The sequence below is a fragment of the Carcharodon carcharias genome, chromosome 1 (genome assembly GCF_017639515.1).
Source record: "Carcharodon carcharias isolate sCarCar2 chromosome 1, sCarCar2.pri, whole genome shotgun sequence".
NCBI lineage: Eukaryota > Metazoa > Chordata > Chondrichthyes > Lamniformes > Lamnidae > Carcharodon > Carcharodon carcharias.
In genome coordinates, this window is record NC_054467.1 from 241,395,777 (window position 1) to 241,422,844 (window position 27,068).

Consider the following 27,068-nt stretch of genomic DNA (forward strand, 5'->3'; position numbering starts at 1 on the left):
TTGGATGAGGGAAGTGAATGTACTATCGCCAAGTTTGCGGATGACACAAAAATAGGTGGAAAGACAAGTGGTGAGGATGATACAAAGAGTCTACAGGGGGATATAGACGAGTGGGCAAAAAACTGGCAGATGGTATATAATGTGAGAAAATGTGAGGTTCTGCATTTTGGCAGGAAAAATAGAGGAGCTGAATATTATTTAAATGGAGAAAGACTGAAGAAAGCTGTAGCACAGAGGGATTTGGGGGCCCTAGTGCATGAATCCCAAAAAGCTAACATATAAGTTCAACAGGTAAAAGATAAGGCAAATGAAATGTTAGCCTTTATTTCAAAGGGAATGGAGTATAAAAATAGGGAAGTCTTGCTATACAACTATACAAGGCACTAGTTAGACCACACCTAGAATACTGTAAACAGTTTTGGTCTCCTTATCTAAGGAAAGACATACTGGCATTGGAGGCAGTCCAGAGAAGGTTCACTTGATCCTGGGTATGGAGGGATTTTCTTATGAGGAGAGGTTGAGTTGGTTGGGCCTGTACTCATTGGAGTTTAGAAGAATGAGAGGCGACCTTATTGAAACATGTAAGATTCTTAGGGGGCTTGACAGGGTAGATGCTGAGAGGTTGTTTCCTCTTGTGCGTGAGTCTAGGACCAGAAGTCATAATCTCAGAGTGAGGGGTCACCCATTTAAGACAGAGATGAGGAGGAATTTCTTCTCTCAGAGGGTAGTGAATCTATGGCATTCTTTACTGCAGACAGCTGTAGAGGCTGAGTGATTAAGTATATTCAAGGCTGAGATGGACAGATGTTTAGTCAGTCAGGGACTCAAGGATTATGGGGAAAATGCAAAAAAGTGGAACTGAGGATTATCAGATCAGCCATGATCTCATTGGATGGTGGAGCAAACTCGATGGTCCAAATGGACTACTTCTGCTCCTACATCTTATGGTCTTATGCTGGAAAGCCAAATATCAAGTTTCTCTAGCCTGGTAAATGGAGGTGCTGGCAGCACAATGTCAGTCTGAAGCCTTGTTTGCTTCTGTTCCCTGCCCTCCCCCACCCTAAGTTTAGCATTAAAGAAGCAGTAGATTTTTTTAACATGAGGTCTTTTGCCAAGAAAACACAAGTGGGAAAAAGAGAGAGTAAAAAGGGAGGAAGATGGGAATATAAATATATTCAACTGGAAAAGGCTGGCAGTCGGCATTAAGCCCGGTGAGATATCCTGTAGCAAGAAGTTCGAAGTGACTTCTTTCATGTAGGGTTGGAGGTTTGTAATTCTGCAATTTTGCTGCCTTTCAAATCAAACATTTTAAAATGCACATGTTGCAGTGAATTTTGTGTTCAATTGATTCTTGTGCTGCAAGTGGCCAAGAGCTGTAAACCTACAATGTGGGCTAGTATCCCACTGGGAAAAAAAAACAATTCCACCTTTTTGAGAAACTTGAAGCACAAGTGGATGAGATTATGAAAGTGGCCAACAGAGAGCTGACTATATTACAGGTCATGTGGCCCTGTCACTGATCATCAGAAAGGAATTTCAGCCAAAATTACAATTGTAAACTTAACTGCTGTGAGGTTCACGTTTTAAATAATACACATGTGTGAGGGAGATGTACATATTCCCTTTTAAATTAATTGTAGGAGTATATTGTCCTTACTTTTATTGTTTTTTTACCCTATTCGTTAAAGGAAATTCTGGAAGTGTGCTGTGTCATTTCTGAGAATTTAAAAAACACTTTCAATCTTCGAAACAGCATTTTTTCTTTCGGATGAACCATTAAACCATGTCCCATCTGCCCTCTCAGGCAGATGTAAAATATTCCATGGCACTATTCAAAGAAGAGCAGAGAAATTCCCCTCTGTGTCCTGGCCAATACTTTTTCCTGAATGGACAATACCTGTATAAGTTAACAAAAACAGAATTACCTAGAAAAACTCAGCAGGTCTGGCAGCATCAGCGGAGAAGAAAAGAGTTGACGTTTCGAGTCCTCATGACCCTTCAACAGAACTGATTTTTCTTTACAAGGAGAGGGGTGAAATATAAGCTGGTTTAAGGTTGGGGGGGGGGGGGGGGGGGGGGGGGCGGTGGGGGTGGCGGGGGCAGAGAAGTGGAGGGGGGTGTTGTTGTAGGGACAAGCAAGCAGTGATAGGAGCAGGTCATCAAAAGATGTCACAGACAAAAGAACAAAAGAACACAGAGGTGTTGAAGTTGGTGATATTATCTCAACGAATGTGCTAATTAAGAATGGATGGTAGGGCACTCAAGGTATAGCTCTAGTGGGGGTGGGGGGGCATAAAAGATTTAAAAATAATGGAAATAGGTGGGAAAAGAAAAAATCTACATAAATTATTGGAAAAAAACAAAAGGAAGGGGGAAGAAACAGAAAGGGGGTGGGGATGGAGGAGGGAGCTCAAGACCTAAAGTTGTTGAATTCAATATTCAGTCCAGAAGGCTGTAAGGTGCCTAGTCGGAAGATGAGGTGCTGTTCCTCCAGTTTGCATTGGGCTTCACTGGAACAATACCCGAACAATCCCCATCTACCACTACTCTCCTCCGTCTGGCTGAACTTGTTCTCACACTGAACAATTTCTCCTTCAACTCCTCTCACCTCCTCCAAATAAAAGGTGTGGCTATGGGTACCCGCATGGGCCCCAGCTATGCCTGTCTCTTTATGGAGTATGTGGAACATTCCTTGTTCCAGTCCTACTCCGGCCCCCTTCCACAACTCTTTCTCCGGTACATTGATGATTACTTCGGTGCTGCTTCATGCTCTCATCGGGACTTGGAAAAATTCATTAATTTTGCTTCCAATCTCCACCCCTCCATCATTTTCACGTGGTCCATCTCTGACACTTCCTTTCCCTTTCTTGATCTGTCTGTCTCAATCTCTGGTGATAGACTGTCCACCAATATCCATTCCAAGCCTACCGACTCCCACAGCTACCTCGACTACAGCTCCTCACACCCCACTTCCTGTAAGGACTCCATCCCATTCTCTCAGTTCCTTCGCCTCCGTCGCATCTGTTCCGATGATGCTACCTTCAAAACCAGTTCCTCTGACATGTCCTCCTTCTTCTTTAACCGAGGTTTTCTACCCACGGTCGTTGACAGGGCCCTCAACCGTGTCCGGCCCATCTCCCGTGCATCCGCCCTCACGCCTTCTCCTCCATCCCAGAAACATGATAGGGTCCCCCTTGTCCTCACTTATCACCCCACCAGCCTCCGCATTCAAAGGATCATCCTCCACTATTTGCGCCAACTCCAGCATGATGCCACCACCAAACACATCTTCCCTTCACCCCCCCCTGTCGGCATTCCGTAGGGATCGTTCCCTGCTGGACACCCTGGTCCACTCCTCCATCACCCCCTACTCCTCAACCCCCTCCTATGGCACCTCCCCATGCCCGTGCAAAAGTTGTAACACCTGCCCCTTCACTTCCTCTCTCCTCACCGTCCAAGGGCCTAAACGCTCCTTTCAAGTGAAGCAGCATTTCACTTGCATTTCCCCAAATTTAGTCTACTGTATTCGTTGCTCCCAATGCAGTCTCCTCTACATTGGAGAGACCAAATGTAAACTGGGCGACCGCTTTGCAGAACACCTGCGGTCTGTCCGCAAGAATGACCCAAACCTCCCTGTTGCTTGCCATTTTAACACTCCACCCTGCTCTTTTGCCCAAATGTCTGTCCTTGGCCTACTGCATTGTTCCAGTGAAGCCCAACGCCAACTGGGGGAACAACACCTGATCTTCCGACTAGGCACTTTACAGCCTTCCGGACTGAATATTAAATTCAACAACTTTAGGTCTTGAGCTCCCTCCTCCATCCCCACCCCCTTTCTGTTTCTTCCCCCTTCCTTTTGTTTTTTCCAATAATTTATATAGCTTTTTCTTTTCCCACCTATTTCCATTATTTTTAAATCTTGTCGCAAGAGGGCTTGACAGGTTAGATCTGAGAGGCTGTTTCCTCTGGCGGGAGAGTTCCAGGTTTTCACAGAGCCTCCCCAATTCCGCGAACCGTTAAAAATGGTGGGTTGGACCCAGGTCCAGAAGTCCCGCCCCCATTTCTGACGTATCCAATTCTTGCCGATGTGACGTCAGATAGACGGGAAGCCCGAACTCAGCGGGGCCATTTGAACTCAGTGCTGAGTTCAGACTCCATCTAAGAGGCTATAAAAGAATTAGCTGCTTTGATATAGGTTCTGAATAGAATTTTGTTCCTTTTTATAAGAGATAAACCACTTGATGAGATTTAAAAGCTTTGCATGGATTTTCTGAAGGGTGTTTTTTCACTATCAAATGTGCAGGAGTGAGGGCTGCATTAGATGTCCTGAAAACAATGGGTAGGCCTTCTGCACTGTTACACCAGTGATATTACTACCATGCCACCTAGGGGAGGACTAGAGAGCCTGGATGTCCCAAAAACTGAGCTGGGGCTTCTAACCGGCCACCTATGCTCTGTTTTTGGGGTTGGTGGAACTGACTGTGGCCGGGATTTTCCGTGCCCACTGGCGCTGGGCATGTTCAGTGGCGCGAGCAGACAATATGGCGGGAAGGCCAAAAATCAGTTTCACGACATCGTGAAACCAGTTTGCGATCGTCCACTTCATCCGCCGATGGTGGGCCGTGTTCCCTGCCATTGGAAGTCGGGAACCTCGTTGTAATGCATCAGCGTATCGTTATAAGGCCAGCCCACCAGACTCATCCCCTCCCAGCTGGATCATCTATTCACGTCAGCAGGAAAACATGCTGTGCAGAACACATCTTGGCAACTGTGATGCGCAAAAGTCGGGATTTACCACCAGGGCCTTGGTCACATTATGGATATCTGAGGAGCAGAGGTTGCTGGAGCCTGGCAGCGATGGGATCTTCAAGGAGTGTTCATGGCATGCTGGGTGGACTCTTATGGACATGGCTCTGCTGCGAAGCAGCTCACAGAAGTTAGAAAGTGACCGTTGATGCTCACAATGGATGGTGGTTGAGGGGGTGGGAGAGGAAGGTCTAGGATCAACTGGGAGAGGAAGAGGTGTCGAGGGGGTGAGGCTGGAATGGGGGAATGAAGGCATTGGGGGGATGAGGTTGGGTTATGGGCAATGAAGGTGTCGGGGGGGTGAATGAAGGCTTTGGGGGTTGAATTTGGTAGGGGGGAGTGAAGGTGTCAGGGGATGAGGTGGGGAGCGGGGAAATGAAGGTGTTGGGGGGGTGAGGTTGGAGGGAAATGAAGTGTCGGGAGATTGAGGTTGGCAGGGGGAAGGGAGTACAGGGGCAGAAGGGAGTAATGGGAGAGAAGATGGCAACTGGGGAGATAGGTGTATGGGATAGCATGCAAGGTGTAAGAGAATGAGTTCGGAGGTGGGGGGGAGGAGTGTGGAGAGGGGAAGGAGCCTGGGGGAGGAAAGAGTGTGGATAGGGGAGGGAGTAAGGGTGGAGGAAGAAGTGAGGGTGTCTGAGGGAGTCAGGAAGGGGTGTCTGAGGGAGTCAGGAAGGGGGAGGGGCTCATGGGGGGTGGGAGAAATAAGGGGGGAAGGTGTTCGGAGGGAAAAGGTTTTGAGGGGAAAGGGTCTGTAGGGTGTACATTCAGATGAATGTGCAAGGGAGGCGTCTGATTGGGAGAGGTCATGACTGCCTCCTGGGGAGCAAACTGAGGGTTGGTGTAGAATCAGGTAATGGTGAAAATGATCGAGGGCAGAGTGAGGCGGTAGGGTGTGAGGATGAGGATTTGACGGTAGCAGTAGATGGGATGGCAAGGGTGGTTTGTGGGGACTTGGAGGCAGGCATGGACCCTGGGAGTGGGAAGGGGGAGGTCGGGGAGGTGAATGTGCTTGTGGGTTGAATTTTTGGGAAGGAAGGTAACGTGTAAGTTTGTCTGGACATCTCTGAAGGAAAGGGGTTGTGGCTGGTAGGTCATGCATGCTGCTGAGGCTTTATAAGGCTCTGGTCAGACTACATTTAGTATATTGTGAGCAATTTTGGGCCTCATATCTCAGGAAGGATGTGCTGGCCCTGGAGAGGGTCCAGAGGAGGTTCACAAGAATGATCCCAGGAATGAAAGGCTTAACATATGAGGAACGTTAGAGGACTCTGGGTCTTTACTCGATGGAGTTTAGAAGGATGAGGGGGGATCTGATTGAAACTTACAGAATACTGAAAGGCCTGGATAGAGTGGACGTGGGGAAGATGTTTCCATTAGTAGGAGAGACTAGGACCCGAGGGCACAGCCTCAGAGTAAAGGGAAGACCTTTTAGAACAGAGATGAGGAGAACCTTCTTTAGTCAGAGAGTGGTGAATCTATGGAATTCATTGCCACAGAAGGCTGTGGAGGCCAGGTCATTGAGTGTATTTAATACCGAGATAGATAGGTTCTTGATTGGTAAGGGGATCAAAGGTTATGGGGAGAAGGCGGGAGAATGGGGTTGAGAAACTTCTCAGCCATGATTGAATGGTGGAGCAGACTCGATGGGCCGCATGGCCTAATTTCTGCTCCTATGTCTTATGGTCTTATGGGAGATGGAAGGTGATGCCAGAGGTATCAACAGTGATGAGGGAAAGGAAATGGGTGACTGTGAAATGACAGTCGTGGTGGGCAAGATCAGGTGCTGCATGGGAGAGTAATCATTGGGTATGTGGAGATGAGGGTCAGCTCAGATGGACAACTGAAAGTAAACCTCAGCAGGCAGCATTGAAAATGCTCAGGACATTGAGGTGAGTATAATACATGAAGGATCCACGTGCTTGCACAAGACACCGAAAAGCCCTGCCACGCACACATACTTCTCCCTCTAGAATCACTCGCTGGCTAACTGCTCCATCTGCAGTGACAGAGGACAAGGTTGAGTGGCTCACAGGCAAAGGGGAATTGGAGGGAGGGGACAGCCTCTGGGATTACTGATTGGATGACCCAGGGGTGTCCAGCTGCTGCTCCTCCTCCCTTCAGGTGCCTGAGGGCCCCGGTCTGACTCCTTGAGGGGAAGGAGCACCTGGAGGGACGTTGAGGTGCCCTGTTTCCCTCTTGCCTTACCAGTCCAGGAACTTACCCATGACACCCGTGATGGAGTGCAGGTCTGCGCACATCTTTGCATTCTGTTGGACCACAGTCTCCATGACATCCACCATCCACCCCATGGAGACCTCCATATGCGCACGTGGGGGCACCACTTCACCAGAGAGCAGGCAGACACACTCCTCCGACTCACGTGCCACTCTGCTTAGGGCTTCCAACAGCTCTGTGTGATGTTCCCAAATCTTCTGCTGACTCTCCAAGATGATTTGGAGTCCCGAATCCAGAGGCTTGTCATCTGTCTCAAGTCTCACAGAGGCCTCTTTACCCGCAGTCCTACAAGTGTCAGGGAGCTCGCACAAACCTGCCTCCTCCTGTTGCGAAATTGTGTCCATGCGGTGACCACCAGATTGTGAACCCAAGCCTGCTCCAGATCTAGGATGTGTGTATCTCTGCACTGGTGGAGGGTGTGGGTAAGCGCTGTGACCGGTCTTCCAGGCTGCTTATTTCCAGCTCTTCAATGGAGGAAGTGTCCTCTTGGCTGGAGGTGAGGACGTGAATGGAGCTGAGGGACTGACTGGCTGAGGGAGTAGATTGCTTGGCAGAGCTCCCTGTGAACTAAAGTAGAGATAAGTTGTACGTGGCAGCAGAGACAAAAACAGGAGAGAGAGCACTCACATTTATGTTGAGAGAGGGATGATGTGGTGCAGGATCCTTACGAGGGTGTTCGGCACTGACCTCACCGTCACCGCGGGAACGGTCCACGTCCTCACCAGTCAGTGCAATGGCACAGGCCTCAGTGTGAGTGAGAGGTCTAATGTGGGGCACTCCACCCCTGGTCTGGGACCTCTCCCTGCTGATGTGAGCAGGTTTCTACTGCATGGAAACAGATGAAGAAAGTGTGAGCAGGACATGGCACCGCGTGGAATGTTTGCATGGTGAGCGGAGCCGTGGATGCGAGCTCAAGAGCATATGAGCCTGATGAAGATGTGAGGGTGTGGGTGAGAGTTAGTGGTGTTGCCCCTTGAGAGTGAGATCCCTGTAGGTGTGTGATGGGTTTGTGAGTGTGTAACTTGAGCGTAATGAGAAGAATGAATTACCTTGGCGGAACAGATGAGAGCATTCATCCTTTTTTGCCACTGGATGGCTGTCCTCTTTTGCAGGGCGTTGGCTCTGACCACCACTGCCACCGCCTCCCAAGCCAGTGAAGTTGCTGCCCATCCTGTGGCCAGAGCGGGGGCAGAAGACATCACCGAGAGCCTCCACTGTGTCCAGAAGGTGCTCGAGGGATGCATCATTGAACCTGGGAGCTGCAGTCTTTTTGCCTTTTGGGCCATGTCTTCTTTGCAGCAGCCGTGGGCTGGAAGCACTGAGAGGTGTGCACACAGCTGGACCTTAAATAAATATGGCGCCCAGCGAGATGAAGCGGCGAGGTGGTTGCGTGGTGGGTGAATGAGAGCCCTTCCGCCATGGAACCGGCATGTTTCCCGGGAATGAATAATTAAGGCGGTGAAAGCTGCCATTGCGACCAGTGGGTAAAACATCATTTGACATGCCCGCTACCACATTTAGTGCAAATCTGGGACCATTCTGCCCTCCATCCCACACCCAACCCAACAGAGCAAATATTGCTGACTCAAGCTACCCACCTTGGTAGCCAAAATCTGGCTCATGGTCTCAAGATGAGGTGTCGGCCGTTTAGTCTGGACATAAATGAAGGAAAATTTCTTCACTCATGGTTGTGAATGCGTGTAATATTTTTACCCCCCAATCGACTATGAATTCTCAGGTGCGGCGTATATTCTAGACTGGGATTGATAGATTTTTGGACCCTACGGTAATTATGGGGATAAGGTGGGAAAGCAGGGTTGAGATACAAGATTGGCCATAATCTTATTGATTGGCAGAGCAGGCCCAAAGGGCTGAATGGTCTAATCCTCCTATTTCTTATGTTCTTATCTCATTGCTGGTTGTGGGAGCTTGCTGTGCGAGTTGTCACATTTCCTACAACAGTGACTGCACTCCAAAAAAGATATGTCTGCAATATTTACTGGTACTCCCCAAGGTTATTAAAGATGCTGTATAAAAGCCAGTACTTTCTTACTTAACCTTTGATAAAGTTCCACACAACATGTCGATATATAGGCTTAAGGCAGGTGGTGTCTTAAGTAAAACTTGAAGGTAAATAAAAAATTGGCTGAGAGAGACTAAACAGTGGCAAATGGAGTAATAGTTAATAGAGATCTTCACCTGGGCAGATGTACTGAGTGGATCTGTGCTTGGGAAACTAGCCATTTAATCTGCATCAGCAATCTCATTTAGAAATGACATGCATGTCACCAGATAATACTACTAAGATGGGGAGGGACAATCAAGAAATGAACCTGCCAGAGGACGACAGAAGGATAAAATTTGCACATAGGCAGGATTACAGCTGATTAAAAGACTTTTTGCTTGAGTTCTCCTGGCAGCCTTCCTTCTCATGAAATGATGGTTTGCACCATGTTGCTCACCTCTGTGTTAAACATTGCCTGGCATGGCTCAGGAGCCCCACTCTGACATGCTAGTCTCTGCCACATTTGCTGAGAAGGTGCAGGACTTGGAAAAATTTATTAATTTTGCTTCCAATCTCCACCCCTCCATCATTTTCACGTGGTCCATCTCTGACACTTCCCTTCCCTTCCTTGACCTCTCTGTCTCAATCTCTGGTGATAGACTGTCCACCAATATCCATTACAAACCCACCGACTCCCACAGCTATCTCGACTACAGCTCCTCACACCCTGCTTCCTGTAAGGACTCCATCCCATTCTCTCAGTTCCTTCGCCTCCGTCGCATCTGTTCCGATGATGCTACATTCAAAAACAGTTCCTCTGACATGTCCTCCTTCTTCCTTAACCGAGGTTTTCCACCCACGGTCATTGACAGGGCCCTCAACCGTGTCCGGCCCATCTCCCGCGCATCCGCCCTCACGCCTTCTCCTCCCTCCCAGAAACATGATAGGGTCCCCCTTGTCCTCACTTATCACCCCACCAGCCTCCGCATTCAAAGGATCATCCTCCGCCATTTCCGCCAACTCCAGCATGATGCCACCACCAAACACATCTTCCCTTCACCCCCCTTATCGGCATTCCGTAGGGATCGCTCCCTCCGGGACACCCTGGTCCACTCCTCCATCACCCCCTACTCCTCAACCCCCTCCTATGGCACCACCCCATGCCCATGCAAAAAATGCAATACCTGCCCCTTCACTTCCTCTCTCCTCACCGTCCAAGGACCCAAACACTCCTTTCAAGTAAAGCAGCATTTCACTTGCATTTCCCTCAACTTAGTCTACTGCATCCGTTGCTCCCAATGTGGTCTCCTCTACATTGGAGAGACCAAACGTAAACTGGGCAACCGCTTTGCAGAACACCTGCGGTCTGTCCGCAAGAATGACCCAAACCTCCCTGTCGCTTGCCATTTCAACACTCCACCCTGCTCTCTTGCCCACATGTCTGTCCTTGGCTTGCTGCATTGTTCCAGTGAAGCCCAACGCAAACTGGAGGAACAACACCTCATCTTCCGACTAGGGACTTTACAGCCTTCTGGACTGAATATTGAATTCAACAACTTTAGGTCGTAAGCTCCCTCCCCCATCCCCACCCCCTTTCTGTTTCCCCCTTCCCTTTTTTTTCCCAATAAATTATAAAGATTTTCCTTTTCCCACCTATTTCCATTATATATAAAAAAAACCCACTAGAGCTATACCTTGAGTGCCCTACCATCCATTCTTAATTAGCACATTCGTTTAGATAATATCACCAACTTTAATTTTAACACCTATGTGTTCTATTGTACTATTGTCGTTGACATCTTTTGATGATCTGCTTCTATCACTGCTTGTTTGTCCCTACAACCACACCCCCCCACCCCCCCCACCTCTTTGTCTCTCTATCTCTCCGCCCCCCACACACACACCTTAAACCAGCTTATATTTCAACTCTTTCTTGGACTCGAACGCAAGTTCTGTCGAAGGGTCATGAGGACTCGAAACGTCAACTCTTTTCTTCTCCGCCGATGCTGCCAGACCTGCTGAGTTTTTCCAGGTAATTCTGTTTTTGCACGATTCTCTGGCCTTTGTTTCCTCTGACCCTCTTCTCAAAGGGGGAGTTACCATCTTGGGGAGGGGGAAGGGGGGGGTGCCGCTGATTAAATTCAATACAAATGAGTACAAATGGAAAAAGAATGGTGGATATACTTAATGAACGGCGTGGAACTGGCAAGAAGAGAAGCTGAAAGACATCAGAAAGTGACAATACACTCAGTACTGACTGGGGTGAATTTTACAGCCACCTGGTGGGAGGGTTTTTGGCGGGAGGTACGCAAAATATGATGGGTGGCTAGCCCATCTGCAATCCATTCCCCATAATACAGTGGGTGGGTAAGGTGCCCACTAGCCTGCCTGCCCTTAGGCCTATTGGAGCCCTTAACTACCCAATTAAGGGGGAAATTAAAGGCCTAATTCTGCTCCAGCACCATAACACTGTTAATGGTGGTGGAAAGTTTGGTGAAAAAGCAAGAAGGAAGAAGGGGTACCTCCTTTGGAGGATATCCTATACGCATCAGGGGCACCCCCCTCCCCAGGATGGTAACAACCCCTTGGAGAAGAGGGCAGAGTAGTTCTCTCCGGGGAGGATCGTTCACCAGGATAAGAATTGACACACAGATCTGGGAAGTGGACAGGATCATGGGGGCATGGGGAGTGTGACAGGTATGAGCTCAGTGGGGAGGGAAGGCATTTGAAGGTTCACGATGATGGGATCTTGGGTGATTGGGGTAGGTTCAAGGGTAACCGCTGGGAGGGTTAAGGTAACACCGGGAGTTGTGGGGAGGTTGATGATGTTGGGGGAGGGATGGGGGGGACGGGGGACGGGGGTGGGGTGGGGGGGGGGGTGCGCGTTGGTAGGAATTGGGTTACAGGAAGAGCGAGAAAGGTGTTGGACACTATCAGGAAGGTGATGCGCACCATCCTGAGGCACAGGCAGATCAGGGTGTCGATGCCCTTGATATCCAACTGAAAAACCTCTTGGTGGGAGGGGGGTCATTTGGTGGGTGGAGCTGGAGTTCAGCTCAACTGGACAACTAATGAAGAACCCTGATAACCTATCCTGACAAGGCAAAGGTCTCTCCAAAGGGTCCGGAGGGCAGGGGAATAGTATGAGTAGGAGCCTTCTCACATATGGCCTTAGCAAAGAGCGATGCCTCGATGTACAACCATGATTCAGGGGGACATAGATCTTGGTCCCCCCCTGGAAGGGGCGGGGAGCGCACACAGCCAATAACACAAGCAGCAGCAAGAAAAACCCGGAAGACCACCACGAAGTGAAATGAATCATATGTTTACAAAGGTCCTAAAACTATATAAAATGTTTGTACACCCGTGCCACCTGTGTTAACTTAATACTACTTAGTTTTTCTTACCCTATCACTACGTCTAGGCGCTTCCCCGAAATCCACAGCAGGGACGGAGGTAGCCTGCTGACTACCATGCCCTCTTGTCTGTGATGACTTTGGCGGGCGTCCATTGGAGGTCAGAGGCCAGGAGGGCCCCAGCCTTCTTTGGGCCTCCTGCTCTGGGGCAGGTGCACCCTCGGTGGTCTCAGAGGTTGGAGCTGATGGGGTACCAGTCAGAGGGTATGGGAGGCCCTTGGAGTGTCCTGGCTAGAAGCCCCAGGTGTGTCTGCCTGATGCTTCTCCTCCATTTAGGTGTGCTAAGGCCCCTCCCTGAATCCTTAAGGAGAAGGGGAACCTGGAGGGAGATCATGGTGCCCTGTCCCACTCTTGTCTAGCCACTGTGCAATCTTAGCCATGACTAAAGTGATGGAGTGCAGGTCTGAGCGCATATCTGGCAGAAATTCTGTGTTTTGCTGGACCAGGGTCACCACGGAGTCCACCATCCTCCACATGGAGTCCTTCATGCACTCACATGCCGGAACCACAACATCAGAGAGAGCATGCGGACTTACTCCACCATCTCCCATGCCACTTTGTTAAGGGCTTCTGACACCTCTGCCTGATGTTCCCCTGCATCTCTTTGACACGTGCATCTTCTCCAGAGGCTCATCATCTGACTGACTTAGCAGAGGCCTCTTCCCTAGCAATCCTCTGAGGGCCAGAGACCTTGGCTCTCACTCCCTCCGCCTACTATGGACACATGTCTCTGAGGTGATCACTAGAGTGTGAGCCCAAGCCTAACCTAGGTGTATCACCCACCAAGGTGTGTGTCTCTGGGCTGGTGGAGGGTGCAGGTGAATGCTGTAATGGCTCTACAGGTGGGAAGAAGTGCTCCTCGTTACCTGAGCTGGCCTGGGGCTGGGGGCTTACTTGTGGAGTTGGGCTGGCCTCCCTCTCTTCCAACTGGCACCTGGAATGAAGAGAAAACAGAATGAGTGCCAGCCTAAGCTGTATCCTACATTGCACACAGCATCACCCTCAGGTTCCAAAGTTCAGAGATTAAGCATGCTTCCTCACTGGATGCTTGTGAGGGGCCGAGCTCGGTCTCAGCACAGGCACAGTCAGATTCTCCCCTGCCAACTCTTCAAATTGTGTGAGGGGTTGGATATCCGTTCCCTTCCCATTTTTTTTCCTGTCTCGCCTGTTGTCTTCTCCTGTGTAAAGATAGATATGTAGGTGGATTGTGAGCACTTCAAAGGTATCATTTGGAAGCTACAAGTGGTCTTGCTCAAAATCACTTGAGTAGCTGGGGATGTATACAATTTAGTTTGGACACAGTTCCCCAAAGCAACACTGAGAAGTGCTGATTGGCTACTTTGTCCTTTCTCAACTTTTTACAATGCCTGCAAATTCACAATGTAGGCTGACCTTGTGGTCTAGAGGATGTGGCCAAACAACTCCTAACCATTGTTCAGATCTTCTAACCACAAGTGAGGAGTTTGAGGGAATGCTGTACACCTGCCTAGATAAGTGTAGCTCCAACAGCACTCAGGAAGCGGGGCACCATCCAGGACAAAGCAGGCTGCGTGAATGACACCCCATCCAGCACCCTCAACACTGAGTCCTTCTAACACCGAATCATAGTGGTAGCAGTGTGTGCTTTGTGAAAGATTCACTGCTTCTAGTTCCCAAAGTTACTTTGGCAGCCCCCTCCAAACCCCCAAATTCAGATGCCTGGGATAAGCGGCATCTGCAAGTTGCCCTCTACTCCAACCCCCCACTCTGACCCCCATAAGGCTGTGCTTTCAGTGTGGCTGGGTCAGCAGCCTGCAGTTGCTTGGACTGCAGAGGGGCAATGAGGCAGCACCCCAGCACCTTCTCAAGGGTTTTTAGCGATGGGCAACACAGATGCTGGCCTTGCCATCGATGCCCACGTCCCTGAAGTTTTGGTGTGCTGAATCACTGGCTGTCTGACTGCCTTTTAAATATGGTGCTTGGACATGATGGTGGGGTGCGCAACCTCCTGCCCACCCATGCCATGAGGCACGTTGCAAATCATGCACATGCATAATTAATGAGGCAGGGAACGCACAATTGCGCCTGCCCCGCTCATTGGCCACTGTTCCCACCCCAGAACTTATGGCGAGAGGGGAAAATGCCAGCCGTTGGATCTGAATCTTAAACAGAAGTCAGACAAAACTTTTCTATTTTGTGGTTAGAAGATCTGAACAATGGTTAGGAGCTGTTTGGACACATCCTATAGACCACAAGGTCAGCCTACATTGTGGATTTGCAGGCATTGTAAAAAGTTGAGAAAGGACAAAGTAGCCAATCAGCACTTCTCAGTGTTGCTTTGGGGAACTGTGTCCAAACTAAATTGTATACATCCCCAGCTACTCAAGTGATTTTGGGCAAGACCACTTGTAGCTTCCAAATGATACCTTTGAAATGTATCCTTGAGCTCTGCAAAGCCATATCAGCACACATGGGGGTCACCATCCCCACATCCCACAAGTTAGCCCATTATTTAAGGTGGCATGAAAGCATAATAGATCCTTCACCTGCAGAGGAGACAACAGCAGCTGGGAACCATGCTCCAGAGTTGAGTGACTCTTTTGAGGAGAGCACAGAAGTGAAAAATCGGATAAGTTCAGAATTGGACTGTGAAGGTTCTGCCTGTTGCCCTCGGTGAAGAGACAACCTACAACCTGACATTATTCAGAAATGCACTTGTCCTTTTCTTAAACTAAATAGGGAATACGTAAATGGGAATAGTAAAATCCAGTGAATCCTTCATTTCTCATCAGTGACAAAGGGAGCCAGGAGCTGTGAAGGTCCCCCTCATATGTGGGATATTGTGAGTATTCCACTCATTATCATTTTAGATTCTATCAATGGCACAACATGGGAAACAACTTAATTAAAATGTAGCACATAAAATAAATCTCGCTCAAATGATGATCATTACAAGCGCAGATGGTGCTTTAAAACTCTTCACTATTTTTATGAGTTGCCCTTTAACTCTTCTCTGCATTGTTTGAAAAATTTGGCTGGATATCTGCAGAATGATGAGTATTTGAGTGAATTATAAGGCACCAGTTAAATAAAGAGAGTTCTGATGACAATAGAAACCACAAGAGTGAAATTTAAGCTAGTTATAAATCTCAGCCCAGAAATTAAAGCCTGAAAATTAGACTGAGTGAATCCAAACTATCTTAAATGAGTATTGCTGAGAAAAGAAACATGTTGATGCTTTTCGCCCTGCACTCACCAGGACACTTCGCAACAGGTGAAGCTAGCTGTTTCATACTGTTACAACGTAGTAGCAATACGAGTGGTATTCGCCGCCAAGCCAAAAAGACGTTCTGCCTATCACACAAATGAGTAAGGTGGTATGTGAATTTCAGTGCCAGTGCGATGCTAGGTATGTAGGCCGTATGTCCCAAAGACCGGCAGATCATATCAAACAGCATGTCCCATCCGCTGTAATAGAAGCAAATACTGTGGATACTGGAAGCTCCCACAGCTCTGAAGAAGTCATACGGACTCGAAACGTTAACTCTGTTATCCTCTCCACAGATGCTGTTCAACCTGCTGAGTCTTTTCAGCATTTTCTGTTTTCGTCCCACCTGCTGTTTGCAATGGGCAGGGTACAGACCGTACCCGACCAACCCGTGTTTGCAAAACTCAAAACACTGCCCAACGTTAGATGTGATTCCGCGATTGGATAACATTTGCTAAACAATCCTCAGTGTGCTAGGAATTATGCTGACAACCAATTTAAGATTGTCAGTTGGGCTCACAATGTGGCGCATTCGAATGTTCTGGGAGCTACATTTAGTAATATACAGGGCCCTGTTCTTTGCAGACAGATAGAACATGTACATGCATTGCATCTATTTCAGCTAAACAAAACAAGTGACAGCCATTCGCTGACTCATTCCTCAGGGCAATGCCTTGATCAATCAGAGTCAAGCTTTCTAGTTTAAATTTCAAACAACGCTTGACAGTTAATCGTCAGTCACCATCACTGTTGCATTCTCCACGGCAATGCTTCTACCAATCATAGTCCACTTGCCAACCAATCAGCAGTCTCTTCGCATACTGTATAAATTGTTGTTTTCCCCTTATATTAGTATTCTTGCAAAGTGTCCTGATGAGTGCAAAACAAAAATCTTCGACATGCCTCTTTTTCCAGCAATACTCAATTCTGTACTACCAAATGACAATTAATTGTCTTAATGGGCTTGATTTTCACTTCGGGGTGGGAACCTGATGCCCGGATAATTTCCAGGTCCCGTACGTGTGCTTCATCTGTGTTACTCACATAATGCTACCTTTTAATGTAAATGTCCTAATTGCACCAGCGGCAAGCTCAGTGCCAAGTTAGTGGCTCCTAGCATTACCAGGGAGTTGCCTGCAGAATGCGAGTGGCAAAGGCAGACAGCAGCCATGATGGGGCCTGCTGTTGCCTAGTGGAGGAGAGGAAGCAGCACTTTGCACGGCAAGCAGCCTCACTGCGCACACAAGTGGCCTTTGGACCAAATGAAAGGGACAAGATCCCCAAGATGCTGAGATTTTTCACATGTAAAGTTGAAAATTGCATTCTCGCCCTCCCTGGTTCATAAACAGGTTCCTCGTGGAGTTTTAACAGGTTGGTAACCAGGTTCCTGCCTCAGATGGAGGGATGGAAGATCACACCCTCACTTTGAAAATGTGAGCACGTCCTGGAGGCTTTGGAATGAAGAGACGCCTTCCCAGGAACACGACTTACAATTCACGTCTGGACCTGTGCTTGGCCCCCAAAGTGCTTTGAAAATTCAATTCCTCCCTGAGATGTGTGGACTGAAGAATTTTATAAGATTTTGTACAAATTGCAGCATTAATTTCAAGGTTTAGCTTACAGTCTTGAATTATTTACAAACAGGTGACGGGTGCTTAATGTCTGGTTTGCTTCACTCTCTGTTTTTTTTTCTGAGCAAAATATTCTCCTCAAAACTGCCAATCTGCAATTCAACAGAAACATTTTGTGAGTTAGAGTCAGCTGGGCCAGTTGGTAGTACTTTCACCTCTGACTGAGAAGGTTGTGAGTCAAGTTCCACTCTAGGATGCCTGAAAGGGAGCTGGTACTTCTATAGAGTTCCCAAGGAATGCGGTATTTGAGGCACCATCCTTCCAATGGAATGGTAACAAGACTCAATCATTTGAAGGTTAAAGATGGCACAATTTGAAGGAAAGCATGTGCTTCAGATATCCTCACTTGTATACGACTGCCAGCCAACACCAGAAAGCAAACGTCATCACTAACACGTAACTACCAACAGAGTACTGTACTGCTAGATGCGATGTCTTTCAGATGAAGCATTAAAGCAAGGCCTTGTCTGCCCTCTTAGGTGGATGCAAAAACATCCCATGGCAATATTTCAAAAGAGAACAGGGGAGTACTCACCAGTTTTCTGGCCAATATTTATCATTAAATCAACATCGCCGCTGATTGGAGTCATACCTAACACAAAGGAAGATAGTTGTGGTTGTTAGAGGTCAATCATTTCAGTTCCAGGACATCATTGCAGGAGTTCCTCAGGGTAGTGTCCTCGGCCCAACCATCTTCAGCTGCTTCATTAATGACCTTCCTTCCATCATAAGGTCAGAAGTGGGGATGTTCACTTATGATTACACAATGTCCAGCACTAATCGCGACTCCTCAGATACTGAAACAGTCCATGTCCACATGCAACAAGACCTGGACAATATCCAGGCTTAGGCTGACATGTGGCATGTAATGTTTGTACCACACAAGTGTCAGGCAATGACCAGCTCCAACAAGAGAGAATCTAACCATTTCCCCTTGACATTCAATGGCATTGCCATTACTGAATCCCTGATTATGAACATCCTAGGAGTTACCATTGACCAGAAACTGAACTGGACTAGATATATAAATACTGTGGCTATAAGATAAGTCAGAGGCTAGGAATCCTGTGGCAAGTAACTCACCTCCTGACTCCCCAAAACCTGTTCACTATCTACAAGGCACAAGTCCACTTGCCTTGATGAGTGCAGCTCCATCAACACTCAAGAAGCTTGACACCATCCAGGACAAAACAGCCCGCTTAATTGGCACCTTATCCACAAACATTCACTCCCTCCATCGCCGATGCACAATGACAGCAGTGTGTACCTTCTACAAAATGTACTGCAGGAACTCACCAAGGCTCCTTCGATAGCACTTTCCAAACTCATGACCGCTACCATCTAAAAGGACAAAGGCAGCAGACACCACCACCTGTAAGTTCCCCTCCAAGCCACTCACCATCCTGACCTGGAAATATATTGCTGTTCCTTCACTGTTGCTAGGTAAAAATCCTGGAACTCCCTCTCTAAACGACACTGTGGGTGTACCTACACCACATGGACTGCAGCGGTTCAAGAAGGCAACTCACTGCCACTTTCTCAAGGGCAATTAGGGATGGGCAATAAATGCTGGCCTAGCCATCGATGCTCACATCCCATGAATGAATAAAAAAACAAATCACTACAAAATGGATGTTCATATTGCTGTGTGCAAATTGGCTGCTTTGCTTTCTACATTACAACAGTGGCAACATCTCAAAATTACTTCATTGGCTGTTGTAAAGCACTTTGAGACATCCAGAGGTTGTGAAAGGTACTATTTAAATGGAAGTCTTCTGTTTTACATGCTGTTTAGAACTGAAGACTCTGATAGTAATGTGGAACTCACACAAACACACATGCACGCACACACATCACATGCATACTCACATGCACATTTGCAGGCACAGTCACACACGCATTCACACTCAAGCACACAACTTGGAAAGGTGATGGCGTAGTGGTACTGTTGCTGGACTAGTAATCCAGAGACCCAGAGTAATGTTCTGGGGACCTGGGTTTGAACCAGTAGATGGTGAAATTTGAGTTCTATTAAAGTCTGGAGATGACCATGAAACCATTGTTGATTGTTGTAAAAACCCATTTGGTTCACTAATGTCCTTTAGGGAAGGAAATCTGCCACCCTTACCTGGCCTGGCCTAGATGTGACTCCAGACCTACAGCAATGTGGTTCACTCTTAATTGCCCTCTGGAGTGACCTAGCATGGGAAATTAAGGATGGGCAATAAATTCTGGCCGATTCAGTGAAGCCCCTATCCTATGAATGAATTAAAGAAAGCTTATTCAAAATTTCCAAGTCCTTACTGTCTTCACCAACTGTAACAAAGCAGTCATCCAGTGTCACCCAGTTTTAAGGTAAAAGCAAAATACTGAGGATGCTGGAAATCTGAAAGAAAAACAGAAGCAGAAAATCTCAGCAGGTCTGGCAGCAGCTGTGGAGAGAGAAACTGGCTTAATGTTTTAAGTCCAAATGAGTCTTCTTCAGAGCTAAAGAGAAGCAGAAATCACAGAATCACAGAATTTTAATGGCACCAAAGGAAGCCATTCGGCCCATCGTGGCTGCACCAGCCCTCCAAATGAGCACTATGACCTAGTGCCATTGTCCTGCTTTTTCTCTGTACTCCTGAACTTTATTTCTATTCAAATAATTATCTAACACCCTCTTGAATGCCTTGATTGAACCTGCCTTCACCATACTTCCAGGTAGTGCATTCCAGACACACTTGTGTGAAAAAGTTTGTTGTGCTTTCATAGAGCGCTGATCCTTGTTCTGCTATTAATACATTCTGCTCTTACCTTTATGCCACTACCATCACTGTCTTTAGTCTTTAGCATTACCATTAACACTCCCTTTGTCCTGTGTCAATCTCTCCTTAGCTCCCACCTATCCCTGACCATCCATCTTGCCCCACCTGCTCCACCCCCTCTTAAACACTGACAAATCCATCACATGTCTGCTTTTCTTTAGCTTTGAAGAGTCATACGGACTCAAAACGTGAACTCTGTTTCTCTCTCCACTGATGCTGCCAGGCCTGCTGAGTTTTTCCAGCATTTTTTGTTTTTGTTTTTCACCCAGTTCCAAATATTTTCAAAACGCTCATTTTTCTATGCTGGAGCTGGAGTCTGTCATATTCTCAGCCATGACTCATCAGGAGGTTGTTCACTGATGTGTTGCCAAGATTCTTCTCTTAAAGGTTGGGCCACTGAAGTCTACATCACTGCCCCTCTCCTGGCCTGCAATGCCAGATGCTACTCCCTCTGGATGCAGACTTCTTCCCTATGACAAGCTCTCTAACTCACCATCCTGCTCAGGATGCTGATTTCTGTGTTGATGCTTTGTAAAGACAGCAGGATAACATTGCAGACTGGTGAAGCTGACTGTCTTTTACAAAAAAGGCAGATTTTTCTGATGAACCTGCAAATGGAGGAAAGATTAGCAAGTAATTCGCATGGTAGTGAGAATCGGACACATAGAGTGTTGAAGTCTGACCAATTTGTCCAGCTACCTGAAAGAAGCACACACTCTGGATAGATGAAAGGAAAATTACAAAGGCAACAGACCCAGCTGCCCAATTTCTCCCAAATCTCCATGCGCTTAGCATATCAAAGGAGGCCTGCGTTCTGAACCCCCAGAGCCCCTTGTTTCTCGGACATGAGAACCTAAAGGGAGTCTGGTCCTCTTTTTGCTCTCATCCTCTCATAAGCGTCCTGCCACAGGTTTTGCTGCAGAAAGAAGGACAGTGTGTGGCTGCATGAATTTGTGAAGTTTGCATTTATATGCATGGTGACCGCCCATGTGGTCAAGACAGGGAGGTGACACAGAGTAGGGAAGAGGCAGGAGCGTGACATTTGCTGTCAAATACAAGAAGAATGCAGGTATTTACCAGTGCAGCTAGGTGACAACAGTATGCCGCATATGCAGCAACAGTAACCACTGATAGTACAGCTGAAACTAGACGCAAGGTATTGTGAAATAAGGGAAAAGCAGGCAGAGAAGATAGGAGGACTTGGAAGGATTGTGGCAAGGAAGATAATTGCTCCGTTAAGGTTTAATGGGAAAAAAGAATCATGGCAAAAAGTAAATAAAAGCGAAATACTGCTGGAAATTGGAAATTAAAACAGGAAATGCTGGAAATGTCCAGCAGGGCTGGTGGCATCTGTGGAAGGTTGCATGTCAGTGGCCTTTCATCTGAACTGGTAAAACCTAGAAATGTAATAGGTTTTAAACAAGTGAAAGGAGGAAGGGTGCTGGAAAGAACAAAAGACAAAGCCTGTAATAGAGTCGAAGACAGGAGAGATTAAGTGGCAAATAAGGGTTCATGGTGCAACACCAAAGGGAGTGGAATTGGGAAAAGTAAACAAATGAAATATATGTTTAGAGGAGTTGTGAATGGCAGAATCCTGAAAAGCTGCTGCCGTAAAGCAATCAAAAGAAGCAATAAAAGGCTGTTCTTGTTGTGGCAAGAAGTAATTCTTACCTTGGCTGGGCAGGTCTGGTCATTCAACTTCATTTTTGATTGCATCCACACCTGGAGGGATGAGGCTCACTGTGTTGACATACTTATTTATCTTATTTACCTAGAGGTCTGATGTACTGTTTGCCTCGGTACTGCAATCCTGCTGGAGGAAGAGAGATGCTTCAAAAAGCAAAGAGGGAGAAATTAGAATAAAAAGGAAAACCAGCAAGGAATATAAAAACAGACAAAAAGAACTTCTCCAAGTATATAAAAAGGAAGAGAGTAGCTAAAGTAAACATCTGCCGCTTTGAGGGTCAGATTGGCTAATTAGTAAAAGGAATCAAGCAAATGGTGGTCACTTTGAGTAAGTATGTTGTACCTGTCCTCATGGTAGAAGATACAAACGCATCCCAAGAATAATAGAAAATCAAGAGGCAAAGAGAGGGAGAACCTTAAAACATTCACAGTCACTAGAGAAAAAGTAATAAATTGACAAAGACTGACAGTTCCTGGTCCTGATAGCCTACATCCTTAAGGAAGGGGCTGAAGAGATAATGGATACATTGTAATATTCCAAAATCCCCTAGATTCTGGAATGATCCCAACAGATTGGAAAACTGCTAATGTAACACCTCTATTCAAGAAAGGAGGGAGACAGAAAGCAGAAAACTATAGGCCAGTTAGTCTAACATCTGTCATTGGAAAAATGCTGGAATCCATCATCAAGGAAGTAGTAGCAGGACATTTAGAAAATCATAATGCAATCAAGCAGAGTCAGAGTAGCTTTGTGAAAGGGAAATTGTGATTGACAAATTTATTAGAGCTCTTTGGGGATGTAACAAGCAGGGTAGATAAAGGGAGCCAATAGTTGCATTGTATTTGGATGTCCAAAAGACATTTCATAAAAGTTTATAACACAAGATAAGAGCTTTTGGTGTTGGGGCTAATATATTAGCATAGAGGATTGGTTAGAGGAGATCCAGTGATACAATGGGTAGCGTCCTCACCTCTGAGCCAGAAGCCCTGAGTTCACGGACTTGATGGCCAAGGAAGGTGCATTCATAACGTGGCCAAACAGGTTGAGTATCCTTTCAACATGCACCAGTGGGAGGTGGCACACATGGGAGGTGTGTTGGAAAAAATTGGAACTTCCACCATCATTGTCTATAGCTCCAGGCTGCAACATCTGGTTAAAAGTGCATGTTGCCACAGGAACTCAAACTCCTTGGCGGGGGCCATTTGGCTGGACGGCCAGTGTGGATCAGATTGATGCCAACAGTATGGGGCTCGATCCCCATTCTGGCTGGGATGAATTTTAGACTTGCCTCCTTGCCTTACCCATGGTGGGGGACCTGCCTTCAGACGGAGAAATGAAGATGAAGAAGAGGAAACAGAGAGTCAGGATAGATGGATCATTTGATACTTCTTTATTCCTTTCAGATGCTGCTGTGTTTTTCCAGCAGTTTCTATCCTTGTTGTCACTTCTGCTTCATTATTATGCAGGGTTGGTCTAGAATTCTCTTCCTCCTTATGCATGCAGAGAGAGAGCTTGTTTGCTCAATGTTCCCAAAAGTAGTATATAAAGACCTTGCAAAATTGCTTTGCACTCATGCAATAATAATGCAAATCTTAATTGTACTTTAAAAAATATTTTACTGGCCATTTTTTTCCAAACTAGAAGATTCATTTATTTCTTTATTTTACTTTCCAATATCTTGTAGGGGCAAGGGTCCGTTAAAAAATACATCCGACGTAATCAACGCAGCAAAGAAGATTGCAGAAGCAGGGTCCAGGATGGATAAATTGGCTCGAGCTGCGGCTGACCAGGTAGTGCATTTGTTTATATAATGTTAACTAGGAGATCAGGAGGTCATATGCAATGGTGGCCTGGATGGCCACTGACAGAAATGTTGCTAGGTTTACTCTCGTTCTTCACAGTTAACACTTCTGACCATCTGTGCAAGCAGGAGACTTTGGTCATCTGATTGGGGTCAATTTTAACTGAACCCACCCATCAGAAAACGGACAGGGTCACGTTGGTTTTGCTGGATTCCATCCAGTCTTAGTCTCCTCTGGAGAGGGTTGTGCCACTTTGAATATTTTTAAGGCAGAGGTAGTGAGATTCTTGTTAAGCAAAGGAATCAAATGTTATCAGGGGTAGATGGGAATTTTGGAATTCAAAACACAAATAGATCAGCCACGATTTTATTGAATGGTGGAGCAGGCTTGAGGGGCCAAATGGCCTACTTCTGCCCCTATTTTGTATATTCATTCAAGTCAATGTGGAGGTTTGGGATGTGAAAATTGGGCAGAATGTAAAATTGGCATTGTGCCCAAATCCTTCATCTCAAAACTACCTCTTAATTCCCTGAGGCTGGAGCCCCAACCTCGATGCAGGGACTGCCAATGTGGTATTAAAATATTTCTGATGTTCGGGACAGGGTTGCGGAATGTATTGGTGGAAGCCTAACATTGGGGGTAATTTGATTTACCATTACCTTAGATTCCCCTAATTCAGAAGAGGAAGAAAATCTACCTTAGGTTGAAGAGCTGCAAATGTGAGGCTGACTGGATTGGTCAGTCTTACCAAGAAGATTTTAATTTTGTATTTGATTAAAAACTCACAGTTTACTTTTTTATGTCATTATTTCACTATGTTTGGGTGTTAGTGGCAGAGATGGTGGTATAGTGGTAATATCACTGGGCTAGTAATCCAGCGGCACAGGCTAATATTCTGGGGTCATGGTCTCAAATCCCCCATAGTAGCTGATGGATTTTAAATTCAATTGATAAAAATCTGGAATTGGAAGCTAGTAATAGTAACCTTGACAACTATCGTTGTTGTAAAAACCTATCTGGCTCATTAACTCCCTTTAGGGAAACCTGCCATCTTTACCTGGTCTGGCCACACAGCCATGTGGTTGACTCTGAGATGGCCAAACAGGGCAATTAGAGATGGGCATCAAATGCTGGTACTACAAATGATGCCCACATCCAATTAAAAAATCATGGCTCAGCATTATTGGTTTTAGTGAGACCAGAGATATTTTGGGATATCAGGAGATAGTAAGACATCAGGACATAGAACTGGAGTGAAGAGTATGGGTGAAATTTATTCCTGGCCCAAGGGAGGGAGTAGCGAGGTGGAGGAGGGTGGGGGCTGGAGAACCTGACTCCATCCGGAGGGGAAGGACAAGAATAGCCTTCCTGCCCAGAGACCAACTGAGGCCCTTAAGTGGCCAATAAAAGGCTTCTTAAGGCCCTCTTCCCACTGCAACTCGTATTTTACTAGCGGCTGGTGGGAAGGAGCACTCCGCTATGTCAGGAGACCACCTGGTAAAGCCTGGCAGCCACCCTCTGGGCTCAGGGAGCACCCCACGCTGATTGAGTACCCTGTGGCCCTTGATGAGGTACTGTGAAATACAGAACTGGAGTGAGTGCAGAAATAATATAATAATGCACCAGAAAAGAGGGTAGTGTTACTGAGAGATACTGGCAAGCAGTGAAGGCTAGCATACTGTTGGGTTCAAAAAAAGAAAATATCAACAATTTTGGAAATTGAATGAACAGGAAATGCTGGAAACACTCAGCAGGTCAGACAGCAGCCGTGGGAAAATAATTAGTCCAGGATACCCAGCGGGAGACTCGGCGACCCAGCCAGAAGACTTTCTGCAGAACTGGATGGTCCCAGCGATGGACGGGGCCAGAAAATCCCGCCCTTAGTGTTCACAATTCAGATTATTGATGCTTCAATAGAACCTAAGACTGGGTGGGGAAGCAGGGATACTGAAGGATCTAATTCAGAAGTGAGACCAGAGGTACTGGCCATGGATTGAGAGCAGGTATGTTGGGTGATATAGGACAAGAGTGCAGACAGGCGTGCTCTGAGAGCAAGCAGACTAGAATATATAGATCAGGAGTACAATAGGCATGTTGAAATACCAAAAATAAAAGCACAGATAATTAAGATCTACAAGCCAAGAGGATTAACACACCCAAAGGGCTAAAGCAAGAGCGTTCACTGATAACGAGTAGTGATGTGCAAACATCCCTAAACAATGATCAGGAGCTAAGGTACCAGTTATGAGTCCAATGGAAAATCAGATCTCCACTAACTGAAACTAACCATAACTAGCTGTGACCAAGACAGTCAACCTCACCTCTACAGCAAACCTGGGCCTTATGACAAATCTCTCTTTTCCTGAACCCTTATTCTTTTCACAGGATATGGACATTGCTGGCAAGGCCAGCATTTCTTTCCCATCCCTAATTACCCATGAACTGAGTGGCTTGCTAGGCCATTTCAAAGGGCAGTTAAGAGTCCACCACATTGCTATGGGTCTGGGGTCACATTTAGGCTAAACTAGGTAAAGATAACAGATTTCCTTCCCTAAAGGATATTGGTGAACTAGACCGGTTTTTACAACAATCGGCGATAGTTGTCATGGTCAAGGTCACCATTGCTGTGGCTAGCTTTATATTCCCAGATTTATTTGAATTTTTAAATTCCACCAGTGCATTAGCCTGGGCTTCTGGATTAGTAGTCCGCTGACATTACCACCACACCGTCATCTCCCCCATATCCCATGGATTTGTTTCTCGTGGAACAGTCAATTTTTCAAAGCTATGCAGACTGAAGTGAGTGGAGTAATTTTTCATGATAATGAAGTACTTACATCCTAGATTCTATCCTGAATATTCACTCAGAGTAAAATGGTTGGTATAAGCCTGATTTAGAAAAAGCGATTAATAAATGAAGTCAAACCATGCCTGCCTAACAGAAAAAGGCATGTTTCCATAGATACAACAGGTGTAAAAATGTTGCTTGCGTTTTGCTGTATCTTGTTCAATTCTAAAACTATTTTTGTGAGGGCAATGCTGCAATATTTGCTTTAGTGATTTTTGTATATATAAGTTAAGATGGATGAACCTGTTACAGCAGAGTATGATTTATCTGTTGGTATCACTGAATATTTACAGCTTGAATGCCATTATATTTTTGCTTTGGCTCATGGAATACTATCAATAATTTGTTCTGATTTTATTCTGGCTCCTTGCCAAAACTATCCCCCCGTAAGCCCTCAATTCTTACAAACTCTATCCCTCACATCGTGCAATGGATGAATAACTGCATCTCGATGAATACCCAACCCCGTCATCACCCATCAACACCCTCCTCTCCACCTACCCACCTCACAACAGCAGCTCCTCTCTGAAGTAAATTAATCCAATTTCTTTCAGCTACTCATGTATTTCACACATGTAACC

At 46.5% G+C, this 27,068-nt stretch overlaps 1 protein-coding gene across 8 annotated transcripts in view; it reads left to right on the plus strand.

Annotated features, from left to right (window-relative positions):
• Nucleotides 1-27,068, plus strand: part of ctnna2 (catenin (cadherin-associated protein), alpha 2) — a 1,471,852-nt gene that overhangs the window by 1,310,225 nt on the left and 134,559 nt on the right. For all 8 annotated transcript variants that reach the window (XM_041198108.1, XM_041198115.1, XM_041198125.1 and 5 more), the window contains one exon: nt 23,522-23,627. In XM_041198108.1, the coding sequence (XP_041054042.1) occupies nt 23,522-23,627 (106 nt within the window). The remainder of the gene's footprint in view (nt 1-23,521; nt 23,628-27,068) is intronic.